This window comes from Neofelis nebulosa, chromosome 12 (genome assembly GCF_028018385.1).
Source record: "Neofelis nebulosa isolate mNeoNeb1 chromosome 12, mNeoNeb1.pri, whole genome shotgun sequence".
In the NCBI taxonomy this organism is placed as follows: Eukaryota; Metazoa; Chordata; class Mammalia; order Carnivora; family Felidae; genus Neofelis; species Neofelis nebulosa.
In genome coordinates this window covers 4,632,477-4,660,375 of record NC_080793.1, presented here as the reverse complement: position 1 = coordinate 4,660,375, position 27,899 = coordinate 4,632,477, and the positions used below count along the sequence as shown (strand labels likewise).

General features: G+C 45.3%; 1 protein-coding gene across 7 annotated transcripts in view; it reads right to left on the bottom strand.

Moving 5' to 3' along the window:
* The window catches only part of SETX (senataxin), a 63,376-nt gene extending 37,467 nt beyond the window's left edge, over nt 1–25,909 (bottom strand). The window contains exons 1-12 of one of the 7 annotated variants that reach the window (XM_058693728.1): nt 25,045–25,227; nt 24,094–24,209; nt 19,022–19,137; nt 18,508–18,691; nt 17,436–17,646; nt 14,877–14,986; nt 10,089–10,308; nt 9,230–9,349; nt 6,941–7,112; nt 6,481–6,568; nt 1,831–6,006; nt 45–144 (exon numbers count right to left, since the gene is read on the bottom strand). In XM_058693728.1, coding sequence (XP_058549711.1) covers nt 45–144; nt 1,831–6,006; nt 6,481–6,568; nt 6,941–7,112; nt 9,230–9,349; nt 10,089–10,308; nt 14,877–14,986; nt 17,436–17,646; nt 18,508–18,684 — 5,374 coding nt within the window. In that variant the 5' untranslated portion in view covers nt 18,685–18,691; nt 19,022–19,137; nt 24,094–24,209; nt 25,045–25,227. Of the gene's footprint in view, nt 1–44; nt 145–1,830; nt 6,007–6,480; nt 6,569–6,940; nt 7,113–9,229; nt 9,350–10,088; nt 10,309–14,876; nt 14,987–17,435; nt 17,647–18,507; nt 18,692–19,021; nt 19,138–24,093; nt 24,210–25,044; nt 25,233–25,776 lie in introns of those variants that run through there. The other 6 variants (XM_058693727.1, XM_058693729.1, XM_058693731.1 and 3 more) reach the window with 6 other exon arrangements.
* Nucleotides 25,910–27,899: the final 1,990 nt, after the last annotated feature.

Here is a 27,899-nt window from a genome sequence, read left to right as displayed (position 1 = left end):
GCTCCAATTATTATATATTCCAAGTTACAGAAGAAAGAACTTACCCGCAAACTCCCAGTACTTTTTATAATCAGCAGGAAATTTCCGTACATGCAACTGATACAACTTCTCTTTGTTTGGAGAGCTGATCCACTCCTGTGCCACCTATACACAACAAAAAAGCGCATGAAGAAAGCAGAAACATTCCGGAAAGCAACGCTAAACAGCAAAATTTCCCCCAAACCAGCAACAGTGAAATGTGGAACCTAAAATCCCAAGTGACAGAAACGTGAAAAATCAACGTGTGGCTTCTGGTTTCCAGTTCGGCATGCGAGGAACTCGGAAGTCACCACTTCATCCTATCAACAAAAAGCAAGCTGAGAAATCGACCACCCTTCACATCATCACAAATGACGGGAGCACAAACCTTAACGCCAGGAGAGGAAACCCTGAACTGGAACCGACAAGCCGCTCAGGGGCTCAGTGTGGACAACTCGGTGACGAGGACTCCAGGGGCACCCAGCCATAAGGGGCACCCCACGCTTCGCGGAGTTTTACCTCTAGGAGGCCTTCCAGGCCCTCGCAGTGAGCACTGGAGAACATCCCTCATGCTCCCAGCACAGGGAGGAAGAAAGACACCACTTTGAAATATACTAGAACGTTCTGATCTTGCAAAGGCTCGATCTTGCAGAAACTCTTTTATTACCAGAGTTGAACTACTGAAGGGAAGAGAAATAACCAACTGCAGCCCATTCTGGCCCTCCTGTCCCACCTGAGGACGTGCAGGGAACGGAGAAGCGTGTGTGTGCTTCACAGTCCACAGGCAGAAGCAGGCTTACGGGACGATCCCCCCTCAACTTACCGCCACATTACTCAAGGGCCCACTTACTGCTGGCTGTTCCCTTCACCTAGCACATCATGTCCACCCTACAACAAAAATTATAAGGTATACTCACAGGCCACAGTCTGAAGAGACTGAATAAGCACCAGAACCAGAGGCAGACGTGGCCGGAAAGCGGGAATGACCAGACAAGGAATTAAAACAAAACAAAACAAAACAAAAACCCCATAATTACTATGCTAAGAGTTTAACGGGAAAAGCAGAGCACGCAAATTCCAAGAATCAAAAAAGAAACGCTAGAGATCAGAAACACTGACGGGATGAAGGATGCCTCTCGTGGGCTCAGTGGTAGACTGGACACGGCTGAAAAACGAATCGCTGGGTTTCAGGATCTGGTGCTAGAACCTGCCAAAGCTGAAGGGCGGATTCTCTAACGGGCATCTTGTATCTTATCGGGCCATCCCGGTCAGGGGATGAACCGGAACGGGCTGCACTGAGTGAGGTAAGGGAGGCAGCGACAGGGACAGAGCAACTACCGGGACGAGTGAGAAACCGGAAGACACACACATAAAGAGAAAAACAGAATCTACCGCTTCATGCTGTTCAATGTAACATACCCTGTGCCGGCTCAAGAAAACTTCATGAATGGTCTATATTAATTTAAAAATAAATGCAGAAGGGAGACTATCTCCTCTGAGAAGCATTCCCTTATCTCTGTATCAAAAAACACTTACTCCTGTGCTACCTCTGGAGTTGGTTCATTAGCACTCCGAAGGGTGTCTGTAAGCTCCAGAAGGGCAGTGATTAACAAAGTGCTTCCTCTGTATCCTCAGCATCTAGAACAGCGTCTGGCACAAACAGCCGTTCAACATTACAACCTAAGAGCTACATCTAAATCAAAATGAGATCAGTTATTTTAACTGTACTCTAATTACTACCGACATTAAAAAAAAAAAAAAAAAAGCAGCAACTTCAAAGTCTGGGCAGGTATACAATTAAAACATACTTACCGTTTCAAAAGTATTCAGTATCATCAAAGGGAAAAAAACATTGAAATAATCTCCACAATCTTGAAATCTGACAGGCACCGGTCTTGAGATGGACTGACAAAGGCTGGTGGGGGGCCCACACTGATCAAAGTTCACAAACATTTCGTACTTCCACTTTAAGACCTCTTTAACAAAGGTGTCCGAGATAGACTGTGAGGACAAGAGAACGTTCACCGCAGAGGAAGGCAAAAAAGATCTGCTTTCGCCAAACGTAAGCTTGTAACCTTGCCTGTTGGAATTATTCAGAGTCTGAGGACGGAGAACATCAGACAAACTCTTCACCTCACCCACTGGCTTTGGAGACAACACAGAGGCTGGCTGTGGGACTTTCAAAACAGATGGTATCCCGTTTGACTTCTGTTTGAGAGCCGGTGGCGGTGTAGAGGAACTTTCCAAAGACTTCGAAAGATTAGCGATTCGTGAAGTACTACTTGAGCTAAAGACCTTGGCAGTGGAGGGTCTCTTGGACGCAGAGGGGGGCAAGCCCGGTTTACGAAACACATCTTCATCCACCGCTTTAGCTTCGCAGTGTTTGGAGCAGTATTCACCCTGCTTTTGCGCGGCTTCGACACAATCCTTGTACTTACATTTTGTGCTGCTCCAGGATTCTTCTTCCATCAGAGCTGTCTCTTTTCCATGAACTACTTCAATGAGTTTCTCGTTACCATTTTCCATTTGTGAACATAAATCCATATCTGCGGGATCGTGCTGGGTTAGAAATATATTCTCATCTTCCGAGTCACTGTTGGATCTGGGCTCTCCCTCTTTCAGAGCGGTCAACTCTAAACGATGTTCTGTTGGGTCGCCTCCACCTAAAGGATCAGCTGACATAGAGACAATGGCTTCATGTGTTGCTTTTCTTCCATTTAACACAACAGAAGCGCACTGGTTCGAAAGGCAAGGATCATCAGCCACCTGAGAAACACGTTTCGTTTTCACGGGTTCTGGTTCCGAAGACGCGCGTTCTATTGATGGCTTTCCAGTACTGGTAGCACCCACCTCGGCGCCTCCGTTAGCACGATAATCTGAGCTATCGGATTCTGGGACGGGAGGGTCAGGATTCTGGGCTGAACGCAGCCCTGCTCTTGTAGGAGCCCTACTTTCAGAACCCAGAGATCCTCGCCTCTTCTGCTTTGATTTGTGTTTCGCCTGCCTTCGCGACTGAAGATCTTGACTTGTCAACAGTTTCTTATTATTTTTGACAGAGAGAGTCTGAGGAGAAATTAATTTAGCCTTTTTTCTGGTATCAACCACTCCCACGGTTTTGCCATGGTCCCGTAACTGAACTAAATACCCTAGAGATCGCTGAGATAAATCGAATGCCCTACGAGGAGCCTTTTTCAGACCAAGTTTTTCAACAGTTGAAGTTGGTTCAGGGCACTGGCGAAGTATCTTTGGTGGGACTATAGCAGGAGTCGTCCTACAACTTATGTAATTCGAACTTTTATTCTGCCCTTTTTTGGTATCTGAATGTGTTTTCTTAGTTTTAGAATGCGGGACTCTCCTAACGGGTTTGGAGTAAGTACGAAGCTTTGGAGAAGACTTCTTTAGTGAATCTGTAGTGTCTCTTTGAAGATTCGACCTAGAACTTGACCTCAGCTCTATACTTTTAAGATCATTTCCAGTCAGACCTCTCTCATTATCAGCCTGGTCCTCATTTCTCTCAGAAGGTGAAGGCCTCAGAGGATCTTCAGCTACAGGTTTCTCATATCGTTTTCTCTTACGTTTTTTCACTTCAGTTGCACAAAATTCCCCGACAGAACTACCACTCTGTGGTTCTGTGTGTTTTTCAATGCCCTCTGCTACTTTCTTAATAACCTCTTCAGATACATAATCTGTATCATAACCCCAATCATTCGTGACATCGTTTATGTGAGTCAGACGTGACTTGTTTTCATCCTCTTGAACTGAATTCTTGTTGTCTGGTTCCTGATCTTGCCAAACTGAAAACACCTCATGTGGACTTTCAAACTCAAAAAACTGAGAATCCGATTCCTCAAACTCCAATAGGGACTTTGCCTCTTCTTCCTTTATTAGCTTCTGTTCCACATTTGTACTGGCTACTGAAGTATGTTCCTCTGGATATTCTTTCTTGATGCCTATTTTATCTCGTTTAATGTGTTTCTCAAAACCCAGAATCCCTTCATCACCATCATCATCATCATCATCATCATCATCATCATCATCAGAATCTGAAATAATAATCACCTGGCCCCGGCAGGCTTCTCCAGCATTATTCGGGTTAGCTGTGAAACACCTTTTATCTGTTACTTTTCTTTGTAGCTGGGATGAGGTTTTTTGAGTTGACTCCGACGGAAACTTAATAACACTGGCTTGGGCTATCAAAGATAAGTTGTGGAGGTCTCGGTCTATCTGGGAATCTGTCAAGGTGTGGGACTGTGGACTGAGGCTAGGAACCTGTTCCCTCAAGTGAGAAGACCCCTGACTGGTGGTACTCTTGCCAACTTCCTTATCTCTCGACTCAAGAAGAGTCACGGGGTCTTTGAAGAGAGAGGTTTTCTTCACACAAGTATCGGTCATTTCCGTAAACGAGACCAAATCTCTACCATCCGCTTGGCGTTCCTGTATTTGACAGCTATTTTCATGGGAAGAGAAAATACCTAACTCTTTGGTCTTGAAGTGTTTCTTCTTCAGCAATAAACTGTTTTGAGATTTTCGCTCCCCGTTTTTATCATCGGGAACGTCATCAGGGTCTAAAGAGAGATGGTTTATGAAGCCATCCCCTTTCTGACCTCCTGAATCTTTCCTTGAAAAGAAACTGTCAATGGTAGACACAGTCAGTGTTTCCTCTAAATTGACGTCATCGATCAAAGTACTTTTCCTGTGTTGCTTCTTTATTACATGTGATAACTTAGCACAGATTTCAGCTTTCTGTCCCTTAGTTTTTCCTTTTGAGGTTTTGCCAAGAACATCATCCTTGAAAGAGAAATCCTCGGTTGACGTGGACGCCTTCTCCAGGGAGTCGGTGCCAGAATCAGTCAACGAACGTGTGGCTATTATCACCCCTCTGTCACATCCCCTTTCCGGACCATTTCTGGAATCCGTAGGATTCTCCTTCACGGACTTCTGCTTCCCTTTACTTGTTTTAACTGCATCTTGAGCTCTTTCCGGGAAAAGCCTTTTGCTACCCTGCTTTATGCACGTGTCTGCTGAGAGACGGCCTTCTAGTTTCAAATCTTTTATGTAACTGTGCTCACTATCCTCTTCGCTAGCGTTACTTGCTTTGACCAATCTATTCTCTGGCATTTGAAATGCTTCAGCTTTCATTGGTCCTTTAGAAAATGTTGGGCTGGAGTTTTCCAGACAGTGCAGGCCTTTTTTAGATTTCTTCCCTGTCTGTTCACTTTCTTCTTTATTGTAAGACGCAGGAGGGGTTTTACATACGGGAGTCAGATCCACAAAAGTGCTACACTGAGGTACTTTGAATTTTATGTTTCTAATAATTTGCTTTAAACAAGTTTGTAACTCATGGGTTTCCTGAGTAGTCAACTGCCAACCTAGAGATAAATTCCCACGCAGAAATAAGTTGAGCTTGTCCCAGAATCGCTTGCACAGAGTCTGCTGCCCAAGCTGATACCCTTCTTTAAGGAGACTTCTGATCAGCTGCACACAAGCCAGCTGGACAGAATTAGATGGCATCGAATGCAGTGACAGAGACGATATCACTGCTGCTCCTTTGGAGCAATTTCCAGATGACTTCTCAGAACTCCGTGCAAACGCGGTGGTGGGAAGCTTGGCGCATTTTACAACAGCCTCCACCCACTGCTGGGAACTAACCCACAGCAAGTGCAAACATTTTTTATTTCTGTGCAGTTCAATCACGGACACCAAAATCAGAAGGAAAAACTCAGTAACTTTGTCACACACAGCATCTGTTTGGTTGAGGACATCTTTGACTTCAGAGTGTAGATGGTGAATCACCTCTACTATGTAAGCCACACCCAAATCCTTAAGATCCATGAGGGACTGAACAAAGGGGATGAACCACAGAAACGTGCTATTGTGAACACGCATGTCTTGACCGATATCTGACTGAAGCACACTGGCTAACGTTTCCATCTCTTCGTACATGTTAGGACAGTAATCTGGGCAAATGGCTGATCTCCACCCGGAATCCTAAAATGGAAGAAATACAGACATTTGGGTAAGCAAGCACCATTCATGGCGGGCTTGACACACAGTTTTGAACAAGAAAATATGCTGCTTGGTTTTCCTACTTTGGTTCCCATGTATCTGCACATACCCCAAAGAGATGGAAAGCAGTTCAACGTCAACGTCAGGGGTTCGTGAGGACAGGACACCTGCACGTGCTGTGTTCTTCTTTCCGTCACTCATCCCCCCCACCCCCCACCGCCCATCCCACAACCTTTCCAATCTTCCCAGCTGCCCTTAATCTTCCAAAGGGTGCACCCTGTAGTAAGAGTCCAGTTTTCACAGGGCACGATACATCCGTTCAACCAGAAACCCCTTATGCAGCAGCTGGTTCGGAGCAGCTGTGTATAATAAAATCAGCAAGTCAACCAATTAGGTGCAATGCTGTCTCTACAAAGGCAGGGCAAGTACCATCTGAATTCTCGAAACGCCTCATACCTTTTTGGTCTTTTCAGGGTTGTAATTGTACACGATCTGGCTACAAGTCACTGTATCATCCAAATACGACTCCGGTTCTGACTTGGTCCTAAAGTAGTAAGAATAAATACAAACCACTGAAATGAAGTAAATTAAAAAAAAAAAAAAAGCAAAAAGGAGAAAACCCCATTGCTAAGTCAGTTACAACAGACTTCCTCACGGAGCCTATGTGAAAATCCTGACACAACCAGACGCCTGGGTGGCTCAGTCGGTTGAGCGTCCGACTTCGGCTCAGGTCACGATCTTGTGGTTCGAGAGTTCAAGCCCCACATCGGGCTCTGTGCTGACAGCTCAGAACCTGGAGCCTGCTTCGGATTCTGTGTCTCCCTCTCTCTCTGCCCCTCCCCCACTCACATTCTCTCTCTCTCTCTCTCTCAAAAATAAACAAAGATTAAAATCCTGACACGTTAATTCAACTAACCTTACAGAGCTGTTCCGTATATTTTGGATCTCTCTATTGTAGCTCATGTTATTGATAATGGTCTGAAACGCCTCAATAGGATCGATGCGTTGACCCCAGACCTTTGATCCGAGGCGATCCAGAATCACCATGAAACAGTGTAATGCTGGCCAGAAAGGATCCACACTATCATCTGAAATACAACGAAGTAACTGCTGAATCACGCAACGATTAGACAAAGACACGAAAGCAGGCTGAGGGTTAGGCTTGCTTTATCTGGGGAGCCACAAAACTGAAAGCAAGGCACCGAGTCATGTAACGCAAAGTGCCGCCAACCACACCGGCTTTAAAAACCTGGTAAATTTTAAAGTTCCTTCTGCATTTTTTCCCAAGCAATGCGATATGCCTCCAAGAAACTGTTTAATGGGGAACAAACTGAGAGAGTCTAGGTAAACTCACCTTTCTCACCCTGTCTGCCACACCTGAAACATCCTTCCTACTGAACAAAGCCCGTGATACGGGAAATTCTGGGTTAGCTCGAACTGCATTTTGTATGCCATTTGGCTGCGATAAAGGACCGAATCCCTTAGCTAATGGCTAAGCGGATACACACCCTTCATCCAACCGTATCTCAATGTGGCTTTGTTCTCTACTTTTCATCCAATTGGCAGGAGTTCCCATCACTCAGAAGCTCTCACCTCCAGTTCTTTCCCTCCTATCAGATGTGCAGTGGCAAAATACTGCCTACTCAAAGGCCTTCAACTGCTCCTTAATGTCTCCCAAGGAGATTCAAAGTCCTCAGTCATGCACTTGGAAGATCCTACTCTACGGTCGCTTTCCAGCTTTATTTTTCACGCCCCCATAATCATACCCCGTCTACAGCACAGACAGCTGGCTTCTCCCCAAGTAAGACCCGGAATGCCCTCACTATTGGCACCCCCTAGCAAAATCCTATCCGTCTTTCCAGCCCAGCTCAAACGTGCCCTCTCCATCAAACGTTCCCTGGTCATTTGATCTACCACCCTGTTCTGACACAGTGCTCACTCAGTTACCGATGATGTTATCTGGTCACTCTAGAACTTTCTGCTTTATTTTCCTCAAGGCTCTTAAGCTCTACTTTTTTTTTTTTTTTTTTTTTTTTTTATCATAGGCATTCGTGTAGACCTTCTCATACACTTTTTCATCCCTTCCTGCAGCTGACACAGTGTCTTATGTCCAGTAAGCTCTCAAGTAAGGAACAAAGTTATCAATTAGGTGAAGACCATTACGAAAGGTTTCTTAGAGAGGTCACGTGACTCACATTTTGAAAGTCAGGGGAACCGGATTAACAGAGAAGACAGAATTGTATGGGCAAGGCACAAAGAAATGACCTATTAATGTAGTAAGTGCTGGAAAACAAGTTAGTAATAACTCTGAGAACAACCTAGCAAGAGAAGCTATGCGATCAAAAAAAGAATAACATTTATATAGTTCTTCTGCAACCTTGCACAACTGAGTTTATATCCACATTGGAGTTGCCTAAAGAGAAGTGAATGTGGGGGAAAAATTATCTTCATTATGTTTTTGTAATATCTGGCATCCTGGATCTCTATTCATTCCTTCATCAAGATTAGAAACATTCATTACAGATCCTCCCTGATCAGGCTGACACAACCACAAGCAAAAGAAAGTTAGGGTCTAATAATAAACATTACTACGAGTTTTACACCCTAGCTTGTAAACTCTGAACAGCACTGTCCCAAGAATACTTTCTGTGATGAGGGAAATGATCTTTATCCACACTGTTCAGTATCAACCACCAGGCACATGTGGTTACTGAGCACTCAAAGTACAACTCGTGGGACTGGAAGACCCACTGAATTCTTCAGTTAATTTTAATTAATTTAAATGTACATAGCCACATTTGGCTAGCAGTCACCACGTTGGACAGTGGAACCCTAGAGAACAGAAGTGAAATGAAGAAGAACCAGGAAAAAGGAAGACAGAGGGACAGGAGAGGCTTTCCCCACAATTTTAACTACCATGTCGTTGGAAAGGTATTTGCTAGTCTTGATTCTACCAGTAACTGGGCATTTCAACGTGAAGAAGTAAATTAACTTCCCTGGCCTTCAGTTTCATCTTTTATGAAGGTAGAGTGTTGAAATTGAACTCTCAAGGTCATTTCCAATTTAAAACTCTGAATCTGTGACTGAACCATAAACACGTCCATTTTTTTTTCCATGCCACACACCCAAATTCTTGCAATGACACTAATGTTTTAAAAGGGCCCGTCGCAGCATCCCAAAGCATTTACCAAATAAAGATTATTACCATCTGCTTGCCTCTCCATGGTGTGAAGTATTGATTGCATGAAATCATTCTGTTTGTCCGAGCCCAGCAACAGGGAGTCCATAGCCTGCTCCTCAAGAATGGTCAGCAACATGCAAATACCTGTAAGATCATTTACAGTTTTCCTGACTTGAGTAAATGACACCGTTCGGAGGCTTTCTCCGGCTTAGTTGGCAAAAGAGTAACAAGGCAGTAAAATGAAGCAAACCAGTACCCGCTTCCTCCAACACTCAGGTCTGAGACACTCAGACACCACCGCTCCCAGTAACAGGGCTTTAGCCCGACTTGGACAGAAAAAGGGAAATGGTACAAACTTGGTTAGAAATCAGTTTCAAAGAGGATTACCACACAATTCGTTTTTCCTCAACTCTAAGATGCCTCCAATTTTAAGATCACCGTATTCTGAGAACTCATCACTGCCAAACAGGACACGTGGCTGTAGGACTCAGAATCAGTGAAGCAGGGGAGACCTACTTTGAGTCAGTGTAGACGTTGCTGAAAACCAAAGCTAGTATCTCTTTCACCAAGAAATATTTTACAGATGGGGAAATCCCTTACATCGAACCCTACTAAAGTCCATCGCTACACCAAGGTTTTGTTATAGCTAGTACTGCTTTCAATACAAGATTTGCCACCCTCGAACACGCACCTCTTACAAAGATGGTTTCTAGAATAAAGTCTCAAAACAAGAGATGTAATGGCTAAGTCAATTTAATGACAGCACGAGAATTGGGAACCACGAGATCCTTCATTAGATCACCAAGAAACCACTTCCTTTGCAAGATACTCATTGAAAATGATAGAAAACTACTAGTCACACTCGTGTAGGAACGACACTCACCTAGCCAATAGTTCTTGTAGTTGGTGGTATCGTACATGTGCGCAGGCAGAAGAATCAGTTTACCCTTCTCGAGGACAGAACAAGTGTAGATGTCTGGATCTTCCAGAAGCCCCAACTCAATGACTTTAAAAAGACAAGTCAAAACCTCCTGCAGATCATAATAGTCATCTCTGTCCACTTTTCCCAAGTTCCTTGCGGTCAGGATAGCCCAACGCCGAACCTAAAGGCACAACACGTTCGTTACTTCATTCAATAAGTAACTGTCCATGCACGGCAAGAACCTAACAAAGAAAACAGGATTCTCTATTTTAAAAGACACTAGATATTAGGGCGCCTGGGTGGCTCAGTCGGTTAAGCGTCCAACCTGGGCTCAGCTCATGATCTCGCGGTTGGTGAGTTCGGGCCCCGCATCAGGCTCTGTGCTGACAGCTCGGAGCCTGGAGCCTGCTTCGGATTCTGTGTCTCCTTCTCTCTCTGCCCGTTCCCTGCTCTCTCTCTCTCTTGCTCAAAAATAAATAAAGATTAAAAAAAAAATTAAAAGATACGAGATACTAATGATGCAATATTTAGACCCTATTTAATCCTGATTTGAACCCTACAAAAGCGTTTATGAGATAGATAATTACTTCCATCCATTTAAACACTGATTAGAAATATGACATTAAGGAATTAGTACTTTAGGTGCAGTGGTGATATTGTTTCATTTTTTTTTTTAAACCCTTATCTTTTAGAGACGTATTTAAGTATCTTATGGATAAGATGCTCTGATGTCTAAGATTTGCTCTAAGCAATCCAAAAGGCAACACAATATTGATCACCTATTGGTAACTGAGAAAGCTCAGTGATGGGCAGAAGGGGGTTCATTACACCATTCTACTTTTGTTATGTTTATAATTCTCCATAATAGAAAGTTGAGGGGGAAGAAAAAGTGGAGCCTGAAAAGAAACCAAAAGTCACCTCTAAATGGCAATACAGCACAGGGAAGTGATTTTAAAAATTCTTGTGGGCTATGAGTTAAACCTAGTAATCACAACCAACCTTAAAAGGCTAAATAAAATAAAACAGAAAAAGACCAGCGTGCATCCCGCAGGAGTAGGATCTGGGGAAATGTTCAGCTGACACATGCATATGTGTGTATGTAACCAATGAAAACCATTTTTTTTTTTTTTTTTTTTTTTTTTTTTTACTGTGGATGGCCAGAAGTTTGAAAAATGGAGCTAGAGGACACAGGAATGGGCTGGCTCCGTGCCAACATAAGTAATCAATTTTAAGCTTTTGGAAAACATACAAAGGAATGCATGAGTCCATACTGATAATAGGCAAGTAAGTGGGAGAAAGGAAAAGAGTTCTTGATTATGATAGTGGAACCAATGTCCAGGACTAACCGGCAAACGTGTAGAGTGCTGGGGTTGGGAAATGATTTTGCAAATCTTAAAAAAAAAAAAGTGATTTAGGCAAAAGCCACCAGTTAACGCTCAATTTGGGAGAAAATTCTGGTGAGGAGCGGGGCCGTTGTGTGGTCTCCCGATAGCTAAGAAACAGAAATTATACGGTGAGGAAATGGGACACCACCTTGACCGGCTAATCAAAATGAACATAACCACAAAGAGCAAGTGACACGGGAGCGCCTGTCAGGGTGACACTCTGAGGAGGACAGAACATCACTTCTATGCAGTCCTCCAGCTGGAACGCGTAACCTGAACCTAACAACAACAAGGAAACATCAGACAAACCCCAAATGAGCAGCATTCTGATTGGGGGGGGGGGGGGGGAGGGCAGGGATGACCGCACTCTTCAGAAATGTCATAAAGGACAAAGGCTGAGAGAGTGCAGATTAAGGGAGAGCAAAGCAAACAGCAAAACCAGGCCCGGGGACCTGGAGCCAGGCTGCCTGTATGACACCCGGTCACCACACACTAGCCTGGCTGGCTGTGGCCAAGTCTGACTCGGTTTCCTCCTCTATACATTACCTGCCTCACTGGGCTGCTGTAAGGCGTTAAGTGAGTTCACATCCGGAAATTACCTCCTTCATTCTACTTTTTTATTCCATTGCTCCCTAGCTTCTTAAGAGGAATAATCAGCTCATTAATTTTGAGGCTTTCTTCTTTTCCACAATTACTTAAAGATATAAATTTCCCTGAAAGCACTCTTTTGCCACATCCTACAATTTTTTAATGTGGCACCTTCATTTTAATTCAGTTCTGGGTATGCTTAAGTCTTAATGACTTCTTTTTTAGCATGTGCTACTTTCGAAATATGGAAACTCATTTATCTTTTCATTAACCTCTATCTAAATCGTGTTATGATCAGAGATCACGAGAGGGATGATGCCAACGCTAAGTCCTTGAAATGTGTTGAAACATGTAATATTTATCACAAATTAGAACGTGATCGCTTTTATCGTTCAATGCGTATTTGAAAAAATGGTTAGATGCCCAGCTCACATATATACCCATTAGGTTATGTTTGCACACTGCCCTGTGCACATATTCCATTCCTTGTTGGGTTTTGTCTACTGATTCATCAGCGTGGAAGAGGAGTACAGTGAAATCTTCCACAGTAATCAATCCACCACCTCTTCTGGAAGTTCTACCAATAACTGCATCATTTATTTTGAGACTGTTTCAGCCACATATGACTTGTGTAAAAAAACTACGGTCTTGATAAATTGAGTTTTCTGTTATTATACAGTAACCTTATCCCCCTGTCCAAATGTCGGTTTTATTTGATATGACACAATAGCTCCACCAGCTTTCAGCAAAGTTAAAAAGGCAACCGACGGAATGGGAGAAGATATTTACAAATGACGTATCAGATAAAGGGTTAGTATCCAAAATCTATAAAGAACTTATTGAACTTAACACCCAAAAAACAAATAATCCAGTGAAGAAACGGGCAAAAGACATGAATAGCCACCTCTCCAAAGAAGACATCCAGATGGCCAACCGACACATGAAAAAATGCTCAATATCACTCATCATCAGGGAAATACAAATCAAAACCACAATGGGATACCACCTCACACCTGTCAGAATGGCAAACATGAACAACTCTGGCAACAAGAGATGTTGGCGAGGATGCGGAGAAAGAGGCTCTCTTTTGCCCTGCTGGTGGGAATGCAAACTGGTGCAGCCACTCTGGAAAACAGTATGGAGGTTCCTCAAAAAATTAAAAAGAGAGCAACCCTACGACAACCCAGCAACTGTACCACTAGATATTTATCCAAGGGATACAGGGATGCTGTCTCGAAGGGGCCCGTGCACCCCCATGTTCATAGCAGCACTATCGACAATAGCCAAAGTATGGAAAGAGCCCAAATGTCTGTCAACGGATGAATGGATACAGAAGATACATACAATGGAGTATTACCCGGCAATCAAAAAGAATGAAATCTGGCCATCTGCAGCAACACAGATGGGACTAGAGGGTATTATGCTAAGCAAAATTAGTCAGAGAAAGACAAATATCATATGTCTTCACTCATACAAGTGAAGATACAAAACAGATGAACATAAGGGAAACAAAAAGGATATAAAAACAAGGAGGGGGCCAAAACATAAGAGACTCTTAAATACAGAGAACAGAGGGTTGCTGGAGGGATTGTGGGTGGGGGGAATAGGCCAGATGGGCAAGGGGCATTAAGGAGGGCACCTGTTGGAATGATCACTGGGTGTTATACATAAGGGATGAATCACTGGAATCTACTCCTGAAATCCTTACTGCACTAGACGCTAACTAACTTGGATGTACAATTTTATAAATTAATTAATTAATTAATTAAAAAAAAAAACAAAAAACCAATAGCTCCACCAGCTTTGATGAGGTCAGTATTTGCCTATTAATTGTTTTTCCTTCAACCTTTTTGCACCCTAAGTTTTAGGTGTTTCTCTTGGAAACAAAACCACGGATTTTCTTTTGTAATTCAATCTAATCTGTGTCTTCACTGACAAATCCAGCCCGCTTATGTTAAACACTGATATTCTTAAACCTGTTTATCTGTATGAACCGTGTTTCTCTATTTCTTCTAAAGCAATTCATTACCTAGCTCCGCCCTTAACAAGATGAAAAGCTAGCCCACACGCTCTCACATCTTGCCTGCCAACCCCATCACGTTGTTACTACCCCGTCCAAGTTATTATTGATAGATTCACTTTCTTCGAACTTAGCTGTTTTTATCAACAGGCTTTACCACCGCATCCAACCAACTTTGCATTAAGTTCTTACGCTACCTTCTCTTCTTTCTCTCGTGTCCCTCATCTGGCACCGGTCTAGCATCAGCAGCTCGGGCTGCCAACCACCAGTCGCATCAGGGAGGGAGGGGCCCTGCAGACTCAGTCGTGAAGCATCGGAGTGTCTGGCCCGGGTCCTGGGTGCCCGGCTGGACCTCCTTCCTCTGTTGCTATGTGGCTCTAGAAGGCCAGTGCCGGAGAGCATCCGGCCGTACTGTCAGCTTTCTTTCACAGGCAGGGGAGAGTCTGCTTTGTGCACAGGCCCGGACTCTGGTTCTCGGCCTTTCCTGGACTACACCTGGAGCTACTGTCATCTGGCAGAAGCTGCATGCTCAGCTACCAAGAGCCACCCGGACCTAGAGGTTTCCACCGTTTATCACGTGGTGTTTCTGCTGCACTGCTGGTCCTGAGAAACGCTTACCTTTTGAGGGGTGTGGTTATACATTTTTAACGGTTCAATATTTTAGACAAAATACACACCGTTTGAAACCCTCTATTACGGCTCTCTCTATGTGCAAAAATAAAATATATCCTTTCATCGCCTACCACTCATACTCACCATTTCATTGGGATGGACCAGAAACAAGTAAATGCCTGGATGTTTGTCAAAAACCTGAAAGGAGCAATTAGCTTGTTCCATCCGACAAAGTGCTTCAACACATAATTCGTCTAAATAGAAAAAACAAGACAGTAAATATGAGACATAAACCTTATCAACTTTATCAAGAGTCCGTGAATCTGGCTCCTTCGGTTGTTCTGTAGGTAAATAAAAAGCTGTTCTTTTCCTTTTTTTTCCTCAAACGAGGCATAAAAATGTCGATAACGTAAGTTCAACGACAGTATTTACTCGCCTGAAAGACTGATCTTGTGTGATTGATCACAGTGTGCTCCTATGAACTACTGCGACTTTACCGGCATACGTATATTTTTTTCTTATCCTTGGCATAATTAGCATAATTATATCCATAGGGTATCTTCTCAAAAGTATGATTTTCAGTTCAGTCCCATTAGCATTTTACATTTCGATCCCCGTGGACTTTACTCGGTGCTGGCGTGATAAAGGGAGCCTTTCCCCCAAATGGCTGTTGTGTCCTGCTCTCGTTTACTGAATGATTCGCTTTCTCCACTGCTTTGACACGCTCCCATCATCCAACACTACGTTCCCCAAATATTCTTGGTTTATTTCTGGGGTCTACTGTTCCACAAGTCCACCCCTGCTTGACTGTTCTAATTCCTGTTGCTTTATGGAAATGTCCACACGGCTCTTTCAGAAGCGTCATGAATAGGGGCGCCTGGGTGGCTCAGGCGGCTGAGCGTCTGCCTCTTGATTTTGGCTCAAGTCATGATCCCAGAGTCCTGGGATCAAGCCCACGAACCTGCTTGAGAGTCTCTCTCCCTCTCTCTCTCTCTCTCTCTCTCTCCCCCTCTGCCCCTTCTCCACTGTTTGTGCGCTCGCTTGCTCACTCTCTCTCTCTAAAAAATAAAAAACACAAAAAGAAGTGTCTTGAACAGACTCATACCTTTACCCTACCCCTAATGAATCAACTTTACTTTGTGTCAAAGAGCAAAGAATATTGTCAACGACAATGGATGGCTTTTGTGGAAGAGTGTCGATAACTGGAAAAGCAGGAAGGAAGCTCTTGGGTATTGACGTTTTGTTTCTTGATCCGGGTGCTGGCTACATAGGTGTGTCCAGTTTGTAAAAACTCACCATTTATGTACTTTTCTTGGATGTAGTATTCATTAGTAAATGTTTGAAAACGGACCTGTTAGCATGTTAAACACAATTTACTTACAGTTTATTTAGAAAGAATTGATTTAGCTAACCAAATCTTTAGATGTGCTTTTCAGTTTACTGAAAATTCAGAGAATAAAGAAGTGAAATAACATCACCAGGAAGCGATCTGAAAAATCCAGGAAGTGCAGGGGCGCCTGGGTGGCGCAGTCGGTTAAGCGTCCGACTTCAGCCAGGTCACGATCTCGCGGTCCGTGAGTTCGAGCCCCGCGTCGGGCTCTGGGCTGATGGCTCAGAGCCTGGAGCCTGTTTCCGATTCTGTGTCTCCCTCTCTCTCTGCCCCTCCCCCGTTCATGCTCTGTCTCTCTCTGTCTCAAAAATAAATAAAAAACGTTGAAAAAAAAAAAAAAATTTAAAAATCCAGGAAGTGCATTATTTCACAGGGCAACTATATGGTGTCAATAAGTCAAGGCTATAGCAAAAAAAAAAAAAAAAAAAAAAAAGTTTCTTTGTGTATGTATAAATAGACTACTTTGTATTCAAAAATATGTACAAAATATGAGCCAATGCAACAGGTGGTCCCTGAATGGATTCTTAAACAAAGCAGCCAAAACCACATTTTGCAAGTACTGGGAAAGTTTGAATACGGACTAGATACTAAATGATTTAAAGGTATTGTTATTTGGAAAAGAAAAAAAAAAGGTACTGCTATTTTGTTAGATTGGACAGATCACGTGACGTCTTCACTTTTATGAGATTCACATTAAGAAATACAAGTATAAATGACCTAAGTTCAGGCAGCCACGATATGCCATGCCAGAATAATAAGAATTGCTACAGACCAGTAGTTCTCAACCAGAGACGATTCTGCCTCTCCCCTGCCCCGCCCTCTCCACACTGCAGGGACACGTGGCACTATGTGGACACAGTCTGGTTGTCCTAAGAGGGGCAGCGGGGAGAGCAGAGGGCTGCTGGCATCTAGGTGGCAGGGGCCGGGGAGGCTGCTGAACATCCCACAATGGACAGCACAGCGCCCACAGCAAAGAAGTATCCCGTCCAAAACATCCATGGTGTCAACGTTGAGGAACTCTGCTATGGACAAATTACAAGAATGAAAACTAACTGAATGGATAGAGGAGTAAATGTGTGATAAAGCAGATACAGCAAGATGTGAGCAGCTGCAGAATCTACGTGGTGGGTACGCGGTGTTCACCTGACCAGTCGCTTTTCTCTGTGTATGGAAACTTCTGTCAACAAAATGTTGGGGAAAAAGATGAAGTATCTTAATGATCTGTTTAACGGATTTTCAATACAGATAAAATGGAGTTCCTGCAATTCTTAAAATAAGACTGATTAAACTCGTAGAACACCCAAGATACTCACTAACACGCTCGTGTAAAAGCAGATACGGATACTTCAGGATTTCAAGAAGAGGAACCCGAAGCTTATTTTCAAAGTCTTGGCCAGTGAAGTCAAAAAGCTGTGCCTCTCCATTGTTGTCTACTATGTACAATTCATCATCGTCCCCAATTTCTGCCTTCATGGATTTTTCAAAATGATTTATGAGACGTAAGGTTTCTAATTCCCACAAAACCTATAGAGAAAGAAAAGTGGGAGGTAAGCTTTATATCTTATTATCCAAAAATACTGGATGTCACGATCTTTTTAGAAAGCCTTCCCCTAAGTATAAAACTTCAGAAGTTTCAAGAAGCAGACTACCACATTAGATTCATTTGAAGAAAAGTCACTAAACGTGGCCACTTTTAGGATGTATGAGGCACATACGACATGAGGTGTGCAAAAACTGCTTTCATAAAGTGTTACTATAAATATAGCACTATGCTTTATCAGCTATTTAAAAGGGAACGAGGAGCACCTGGGTGTCGGTTAAGCGTCCGACTTCGGTTCAGGTCATGATCTCACGGTTCGAGGGCTCAAGCCCCGCGTCCGGCTCTGTGCCGACAGCTCAGAGCCTGGAACCTGCTTCAGATTCTGTGTCTCCCTCTCTCTGCCCCTCCCCGCTCCCACTCTCTCCCAAAAATAAATAAAACACTTAAAAAAATTTTTAAAAAAAGAAGTTTGCACCACGTACCCATGAAAAAATGAAAAGAGAAAAAAAGAATCACCAATAGAAAAATAACCCAAGCCATTCAGACCCGTGACCGTAACACTGTCAAATACACGGCCGTGAAAAACAAGAAAAAAACAATGTAACGCTGTCAGATATACGGACGTAAAGAACAAACTGGAAGCAAAAAACAAAAACCCCATACATCATCTCATCCAATTGTTTTAGATCCCAATGACCGAAAGCGAGGGATCACGAAAGTCGGCTGAGGTTTTAATTCCGTCTCATCAGTCAATCCCGTTTCCCGAACGCACCCAGCCGAGTTCGGGTTTCTCGTCTCCCTACTTATCGAGCTCTGAAGCGTACCGTCCACCCGGCGCACGTTACCTCATGCAGGAAGGGCAGGTCGTCGCGTGCTTTGTGGTACTCGGCCACACACTCCAGGCAGTAGCAGAGGTCTTCGTCGGCTGTCTGAAATTCCCTGGCGTGGGTCCTGGACGCATAGCGCTTGAGGAAGTCAGCGGTGGAAATACCACCGGGCGTACACCAACAACATGTGCTCATTCTGCCCCTGTACGCAGAAAAGACGACACCTGGAGGCTCCCGAAAAATGGCACTTCGGGCCTTTCCGTGTGACCCTCCCCTTCGACTCAGAATGTGCCCCCGCCACCTCAAGAATGGTCCGCCGGCCGGCTTATCAACTGGGTCAACTCAAATCTGAGCCTCCTCTTAAAAACTTCATCTTTGGCACGTAAGAAATACGAGGAAACGAAAGCACTTTGCTAGCACAAAAACCAAACCAAGGCAATCCAAACCCACCAGCATGGAACACACGGATGTGCTACGGAGGAAGCTCAAGACCACGTGGTACTGACGTTGAACCACGGAGACAAAGACGTACCGGTGCTTTCAAAGTACAGCTTTTGGAGTGTTCTCGTGATGTACTGGAGCCAAGTCAAAAGTTAAGGGAACCTTTCAGATTCCTCGAAGACACGTTTTCGAGAAATCCGTGGAGACCTAAAAATCCGTAAGTATTGATCCACACCAGTCACAAAAACTCAGAGACCTCTGCCTGGGTTAGAAAGTACAGACGCATGAATCTGCACCTACGTGTGCATGAACCTACGTGTGCATGAACCTACGTGTGCATGAACCTATGTGTGCATGAACCTACGTGTGCATGAACCGCTGCACTGCTCGTCAATGCGCTGTCAAGTGTAATAGCTAAAATGTTAACAACCTGTTGCTACTAAGTACAATCTTTGAGCTCTCCCACCTTCTGTCTGTGTGGTAATACCAGAGACTCCACCATCCAAACTCAAGAGAAAGGGTCCAGATAGAATAATTGTCCAAATCCTAGCAGTCTCAAAAGGAGCAAACAGGAAGGTCCCAGGAAACAAGCGAAAATCCCAAGAAGCACAGGTGTCGGAGGTTTAAATGAAGACGTACTAACGAGGCAGAGGTTCATCGGAACTACAAACAGCACGAAACCCTGCGGATGAGCAAACAGGACGGAAGCCCAAATCCAAAGAGCTCTCCAGCTCCAATGAGGTGTAATAAAGAGAAAATGCTGTATTTGCATCGCACACTAAATGGAGGTGAAAGTAAATACAAAGCTCACAATCAGTAAGCAGTGTGTTACGGCTCAACAAGGACACGCGGTGAGCCTGGACGTACCTCAAAGTACTCAAAACACAAAAGGGCTCGGGCATGTCACAGGAACACAGGGGCCAACCCGAAAGAGCTCTGGATGGCCAAAGCTGAGACAATGTGATCAAAAACAAAAACCAAAACACCCACTGCAATCTGTGGATTCTAACCCTCAGTCTAGACACACATGAATCCGTACAGATAGAAACGACTGGATGAATGAACAGAAGACGGGGGACCAACCGCACGCGCAGAAGAACTCCCAACAACACATATGGACGCTCTGGGTTCCCAGAGGCGGAGCTTAACCCCACCTCATCTTGAGTGTGGGCTGGACTTGGTGACACAAGGCCCAAGGAGAGGGTGTGGAAAGGGAGATACCGTAACACTACAGCGGACACACCTGGCAAACACACCCTCAACCAAGTGATCAGGGTTAACATCACAGGAGTTGACAGCCCCCCACATGAGGTACTGAGGAAGGAACTTCTGCTCTGGACAGTATGCTAGCTACCCCAAAACCCGCAACCCAGGAGAAAAACCCACCGGCCCAAAGTCAAAAAGATCTAAACAGCTGTCAGCCAGTCTGTAACAAAAGCAAGAAAACCACACCCAGGAGGAAGGAAGCAAGTCTTCTTTCCTATGAAAATGATCAGTCATTGGGAACTGGGCCAGGAAAATATCTAATGAGCCTGATCTTCAGAAACGGCCTGAAATGAACTGTCCGAAATGAACTGTCCAAGGGATGTAAGATACAAGCTTCAAGGGGAAAAAGTTACAACCCCGACTGCAGACTGTATACTAAAAACTAAGCCCGTCTCCTAAGTGGATGGACCTAACTCATGCATTCTCATCAAGGGTGAAATCATCCTCAAGGAGATGAAAACTGGTTAGTGGGACACACAAAAAAATCCTGCCTTTTTTTTTTTTAAATGTGTAAAGCACATATATGCCTAAAGTACATAAAGGGATATACAATGTATTGGTGGTTTAAAATTAAGGGGGAATGCATGGGGTAGAAAGGTCTAAAGTTTCCTCTCAGGGAGGGAGAAGAAACAATAAAAGATTAAGAAAAATGACCCAAGTCATTGAATACCTGGGTACAGAAGCCCAGCAGCGTGACGTTTTCAAATGCATCATCATCATAAAATTCAAGAGCGCAAAACGTCTGCTAACGGGAAATCAATGACATCTTGACGGAAATTTTATTTCACTGCTGAGGCTTTTTTGGCGTAATGCCAGATCCTGAAATAAGTTGGTTTTCAAAAAAAATCCCTTATTTTCTTCTTACTTCCATGATTAATTATACATAAACGCATAAGTAAAATCGGATATGTGCATCTGTCTTCTGAATTTTTAAGATTAACTATTAATTGTACGCTTTCTTCACCCTTCTAAAAAGAACTCAGGGTGGCTTTCAACATTAAAGCTAAGGAGGACACACAGAAATGGACATTTAGAAAACACACAGAAACAACATTCAAAAGGAGGTATGGAAACTCATTTAGAAGAAAAGCTCACTACGTCCTAGATTAGGAGCTTCCTGAAGAGCAAAAAAACGAGTTACACAATCCTCATTTGAAAAATAAAAAAAAAGCATGCGGGCTCAGCTGGAGAATCCTGCCCTTTCCTAAACACTAATTCCAATTCCATTAGATTTTACTAATACCCACCCTGTGTAAGGGGGCCGCGAACTAGGGAATACCAAGTAACACGTTAGCTTTGCAGAATACAAAATTATGTTTTTCAAAGCAGAGTGTGTTAACTCTAAAAGGCCAATATCATAATATTGTAACTTAAAAGTCTTCACACACTGTTGTTTCCAGTGATCTATTTCAACGCGGGGAGTGAACTTAGAAGCAGATCTAAGAACAGAAAGTGAAACTCTGGAGAATTCTCAAACCTCAGTTGCCTCAAGCAGGATTTTTGCAGTCAATCGAAAACTTTGAAAAAAAAATTAGGGTCTCAAGTACAAATAAAATGTTGTGACTTTAAAATAATTAGCAGTTAAAAAAAAAAGAAAGAAACTTTCTACTAAGAACATTAAGGAGACTTCTGTATTTCACTCACTCACAGAGCTAGCCTATTTCCACACCCCAGAAAGCAGAACTAAATTTTCTTGCTTGCCATGTAACAGATGGGTACCACGGAGTCTAGAATACAGAAAACAGTGCTATAGAGCATGTCAACAACAGAAAGTGTTTCCAGATTCCTCTGCAAAGGCCATAAATGGGTGGTTACACCCCCAAATCTAAAATTATCATTGGCCCGAGCATCTAACTGGGGTATATACAGTAGCTTTTCTTTTGGGAGAAAATCTGTTGGTAGAGGACCATAAATCCTTGAAGTTTTTGCCCAACTCAGTCCTTCTGGAAGGCCTGAGTTTTGTTCATTTCATCCGATTTTAACTGCTTGGAACTACGACTGAGCCACAGATGGTGGTGCCCGAGGAACCCTCAAGCTGCAGAACAGACGTTAAGAGCCACACTCGGAGCCTCAGAAAGAGAACTGATTCGTCACTAACACAGGATGCTTCTCCAGGGTTATAGACCGACTTTCCAAAGACCTGCCTTGGGGACACCATTTCTCAATATTAGCTGGCCAGACACCTCAAACGACAATCACTTTCCCTTACCTTACCGAGCTAAACTTCTTGAAAAAGTAATCTGGATTTGTCTGCTTAATAGCTCCCTGGCAATCTGGCTTCTACCCTTACTTACATTTCACTGCATGTTTTCCCAGAGTCCCTAGTCATCTCTGTATCACCAAATCCAACAGAGTTTTTTCTCTGCCTCCTCTAAAGCATATAAAAATTCTGACCATGCATTCTTTAGCTAAGACAGCACACCATTCTCCTTTCACTTCCTCTACCCAATCTCCTTCACGGTCACTTCTTCCTTTGTTCCCCTTCAACTATCAGTTTCCAAAGGCTTGCCTCAGGACTCTCCATCCCATTTCTCTTTCTGGGTGACCTAATCCAAACCACTTTTTCCATTACTACCTGTAACGGAAGAAAGTATGTAAAACTCTCTCTCTCGGTGCGACACTTAGCTGCAATTCAGGCACTCAATAAACGACAACAATTCCAGCCTAGCCTACAGTCTCGCAGATACATTCAGTATCCCAACTGCACAGAGTTGGCATCTCAAAGACAAAGACAGAAGGAAATCCTTCCCTTAAACCCGTGGTTCACCCTATATGCTCTCTACTCGTGTGACATTACCGTCCCTTGTTTTCAAAGACAATGACCCTAGATGTCCTCCCTTAGCATCCATCTTCAATTCCATAGTCTCCCTCCTTAATTGTATCTATGCTTTATTCCCAGCGACGCTGCCACCCCCTTAATAGGATGTATTTTCACCATTTGTCTGGATTGCAGAAGCCTAAATAAATAATGGCTCTTATTTCATCCACCACCAATTCTTCCCCCAGCATACTGCGGAAGGGGAAAGCAAAAACTGACCTTTGAACTCCCCCAGTTTCGGGATAAAATCCACATTGTTTGACCTCACTGGCCCTCCGTTATCGGGCTTCGGCATCTCTCACGGTTCCCCCCCACTTGCTCTTCCTAAAATGCTGCATGCAGGGTGTTTGGCCTTTCCTGCTTTCAGAGAAGCTCGCACCGAACACCCAACCTTCGCAGCTCTGCCTGGCGCTCAACCCTCAACGCACATCAGACTCAGCAAAAGAACTTCAAAAAAAGATGAGATAGGGGCGCCTGGGTGGCTCAGTCAGTTAAGCGTCCGACTTCGGCTCAGGTCATGATCTCACCATCCGTGAGTTCAAGCCCCGCATCAGACTCTGGGCTGACAGCTCAGAGCCTGGAGCCTGCCTTGGATTCTGTGTCTCCCTCTCGCTCTGACCCTCCCCTGTTCATGCTCCGTCTCTCTCGGTCTCAAAAATAAACACTAAAAAAAAAAAATTTTTTTTTTTAAAAAACAAAAAACAAAAAAAGATGAGATAAATACAACTCAGATTCGGTTTTTCAAAAACACCTCAGCAGTGATTCTGAGAAAATCTGAGAGCCTCCCGTGTGCAACCAATCCCTGTACGTCATCACATCTGAGGGCTTATCTGACCCATCCTCGCCCTTCCACTCTTAGCCGACGCTCCTACCCTCTCAGGACTTTGCACATCTCAGTGCACTTGCCTGCGCGGAGTCGAGCTGTTCACTTTTTGTCTCCCACCCCTACCACACATTTGCTGCATCCCCACCAATTGTGAGTCTGGGGCACGGATCTGCTTTGCATATTTCTACTCCGGTGCCTGACACCTATTCAGGGATTGAAAACCATCTTAGATGTCGGCTTACGAAATAATTACCTGGGCTAACGGCCTACAGAGAAGTGATCCTCTCGGTGGAGATTCCTAGGCTTATTTGTGAATGGGTGAGGATTTGCACTCATGTATACCCAGACTCTGGACCCAAAAGAACATTTCTGAAACAGGACGGGCGAGGGGGAAGAAAAGGAACAAAACTGATGAAGTGGTTTTTATACTCCATCCGGGTTTCATTCACGTCCACCCTATGAAGTCGGGCCAGACGGTACCAATCGGACAAGCGGCTGCGGCTCAGACAGCCTGCCCGTGAGCACCCAAATCTGCAGAAGCGGTGCAACTGCGCTCCTGAGCCCACAGGACGCTGTCCCCGCGCACGGAACGGCTGGGCACTTCGACAAACAGCCCCCAAATCAGCACCAGCGGGTAGATTCAGCCCTCGGCCCGGAACTCGTGTCCGCCACTCCAACCGGAGCACTCCTGCTCCTAACGGGGGAGGTTCTTCCCCCACGAGCCCCGCACCCGGTGTCCAGCGCGCCGAGCCCGTCTCGGGCCCATCGCAGCCCGGAGAGGTGGGGCGGCGGACAAAGCCCCCCGGGCAGTGCGCTCCAGCGCCTTCAGGTGGGGAGAGGAGGACTCGGGGGAGCCTTCCGGGAGCAGCACTCTCTCCCGAAGGGGGAGGAGGACCCCGGGGCAGCAGGACGGGGCTTTCTCCGGCGAGCCCCCGACTCATCCCCCAAAGGAACTACGCAGTGCCCGGACCAAAAGCAGCTCGCACGACACCGCGGAGGAGACGACGGCGGGGGACGGGGCGGGGATCCAGACGCCCGGGACCCCGGGGTGCAGGAGGCACCAGGGGGCGGGCTGTCCCCGCCCTCCTCGCGTCGCTGCCCTCCCCCCGAGGAAAGAGGCCCCCCCCCCCCGCGCCGCCCCTCCCCCCCCCGCCGCCCGGGCCTGACGCGCCGCGACGGTTACTCCACGCGGCCCCGCGCGCACCTCACGCCCGCCGGGCCCACAGCCTCGAGCCCGCCGCGCTCTCCTCACCCCGCTCGGCCTCGCTTCGGCCGCTAGCCCACCTCCATGCCTCGGCTCAACAGTCGGCCGAGGGCGGATGTGCGGGCTCGCACCCGAGCGCCTCCGTTCCCACCCGGCCACCCAACCCGGCAGCGCCGCACGCCGAGGCCCCGCCCCTCCCCCCGCGCGCGGCGTCGGCCGGACGCAGGCTCCGCCCCTCCGCCTTCTTGTTTTGGTGCGCGGAGGGGCGGAGCACGGGAAGAGACGCACCGCGGCTCCGCCGGGAGGCAGAAACGCCTGGCGCTGATGTCACTTCCGGGATGCCGGTTCCGGCCAATCGGGAGCGCCCTACGGGGGGGGAGGGGCGTCGACTGCGGTGCGCCGAACCTGGTCCCGTCCGGGACTCCCGTCCGGTCAGGGTCGGACCCCGACGCGCCTAGCCCCGAGGCGACTTAGGCGTCTAGCCTCTACCCTTTAACGGTCGTTCCCTTTTCTGATCTTTGCAACGCCCCGGGCGTTTCAGCTCGGTGTGTTACAGATTGAGGGGGATTTTTTTTTTTTTCCTTTTAGATTTCCTTAAATTCCTAAAATATAATACGTTAATCAACACCTAATGGGGAGAGGGAGTTCATACTACGGGAAAGGGGTTCACGAAGTACCGTAACAGCAATCGCCACCGGAGAGCCTGCCTGGTTTTTACCGCCTGCCACTGACCTGGAGGAAGAGAAGCCGCCCCTGCCTCGACTGAGGGCAGAGGCGGAAAAGCGGGAGAGGGACAGGTGCCGACCAGCACCACCGAGGCCGGAGCTGCGGCTGCGGTCCTGCCTCCGGGACCTGTAACCGAAGACTGGGCGGGCGGCGGGGGCGGGGGCGAGGCGAGGAAACTTATAGCGAGGGGGGCGGGGCTTGTGGGACCTCGCGCAAGCGCGCGCGAGGCCGACGACCGTTGCTCGCCTGGTTTCTCGAAGCTTCTGTAGCGTGCGGACAGTCGGCTGCAGCCACACGAAGCGCTTAGGTCACAAAACTGTTTCAGACCGTACTCATGTGTACGTCCTCACTGAAGGAGTGTGTTTACGCAATACTTGTTTGAAATGAGAATCTGGAGGGCTATTGGGGGAAGAAATTTTGAGGGATGAACAAAATGGTCACCAGGATTTTGTACTTCCCTGACATCACCACTGTTAGGTAGATCCTTGCGGAACGCATTACTTAGGTTGTTACCAAAGTTGACATATGAAAGAGTTTTATTTTTAATTTTTTAAACGTTTATTTTTGACAGAGAGCACAAGCTGGGGAGGGGCAGAGAGAAAGAGAGACAGAACCCAAAGCAGGCTCCGGGCACTGAGCTATCAGCACAGAGTCTGATGCGGAGTTCGAACTCACGAACCATGAGATCATGACCCGAGCCAAAGTCGGATGCTTAACCGACTGAGCCACCCAGGCGCCCCTGAAAGAGTTTAAAAGTGCCAAACTCCTCTCCACCCTGCTAAGGGACAGAAGACAGAAGACTACCTGGGATCCTGAACAGGGTGTGGGTGGGGGGTAGTGGGAGGGAGAAAGGGGTTGGGGGAGTGGAGGTGGGAGAAAGAGGGTGGGGAGGTGGGGGAAAACTTCTCCCATGGACCTGACAGTTGGGCTAGGAACACACGACAACGTTCTAACTTCTTATAAAAGCCGGAAAAAAAAAAGGTGAAACTTTAGATTGCAGTCAATTTTTTAATAGTTAACAAAATATCTGCCTTTATACCAAAGTGGTCATAAAATATGATATTTGATATTTTTAAGGAGGAAAGTGCTCGTGAAGGCAAAAAGTGCCTAAAGCTCAACCAAAGTCACAATTTCATCCTGTCTCTGAGCCGTCTCTGGGCCTTTTAATTCCACATTTGTTTTCAATCTGTAAGTGATAAATGCTCGTTATTTCTATTTGGTCTCTTAATTGTTGAAATTTTTGTTATTTCTACTGATTGAAATCATCTTCACTTTTGCCTCATATTCCCTTAATTTTTTTCAACTCTACATAATTTATATTAAATTATACACAATAAAATACACGGATTTTAAGTGCATGCTTTGAGGACGTGTTAACGCCTCCATCATTTCATGTAAGCATCTCCAGTCATGATAAAAAAAAAAAAATTTTTTTTTTTCATCCCGCAAAGTGCGATGGGGACACTGTCCACACTCACCCAACCGGACTGGTGACCTGATTTCTATCACCTTATCTGTCACCACCATAGATTCATTCAGACTGTTCTAGAACTCATTTTAATGGAATTATACGCTATGTACTCTTTTGTCAGTCGTCTTCTGTTCAATAAGAAGCGTGTGAGGGTCAGAGGTGTCACTGCATGTATCCGCAATCATTTTCATTTTGGAGTATGACATCATTAAATGAATATGCCACAATTTTTCTCATCTACCGATGGATATGGGGTGATTTTAAGTTTTCTGCAATTGCGAATAAAACTGTTATGAATATTCATGGGCCTGTCTTTCAATGTACATGTTTTCATTTAACTTGGGTAAATACCAAGGAGTGTGTCTTTACCTTACATTACAGGATAAGTGTGTCTTTAACGTTATGAGAACCTACAATCCATTTTCCAAAGTGATTTTTACATCCCTATAAGCAAATGCAAGACTTCCGTTTGTTCCACAGCCTTGTCGACACTTCCTATTTTGAATCATTTAGATTTCAGTCGCCCCACTGGTAAAAGTATACCTCATTTGGGATGTCTGGGTGGCTGAGTCGGTTAAGCGTCCGACTTTGGCTTAGGTCATGATCTCGAGGTTCGTGGGTTCGAGCCCCGCGTCAGGCTCTGCGCTGACAGCTCGGA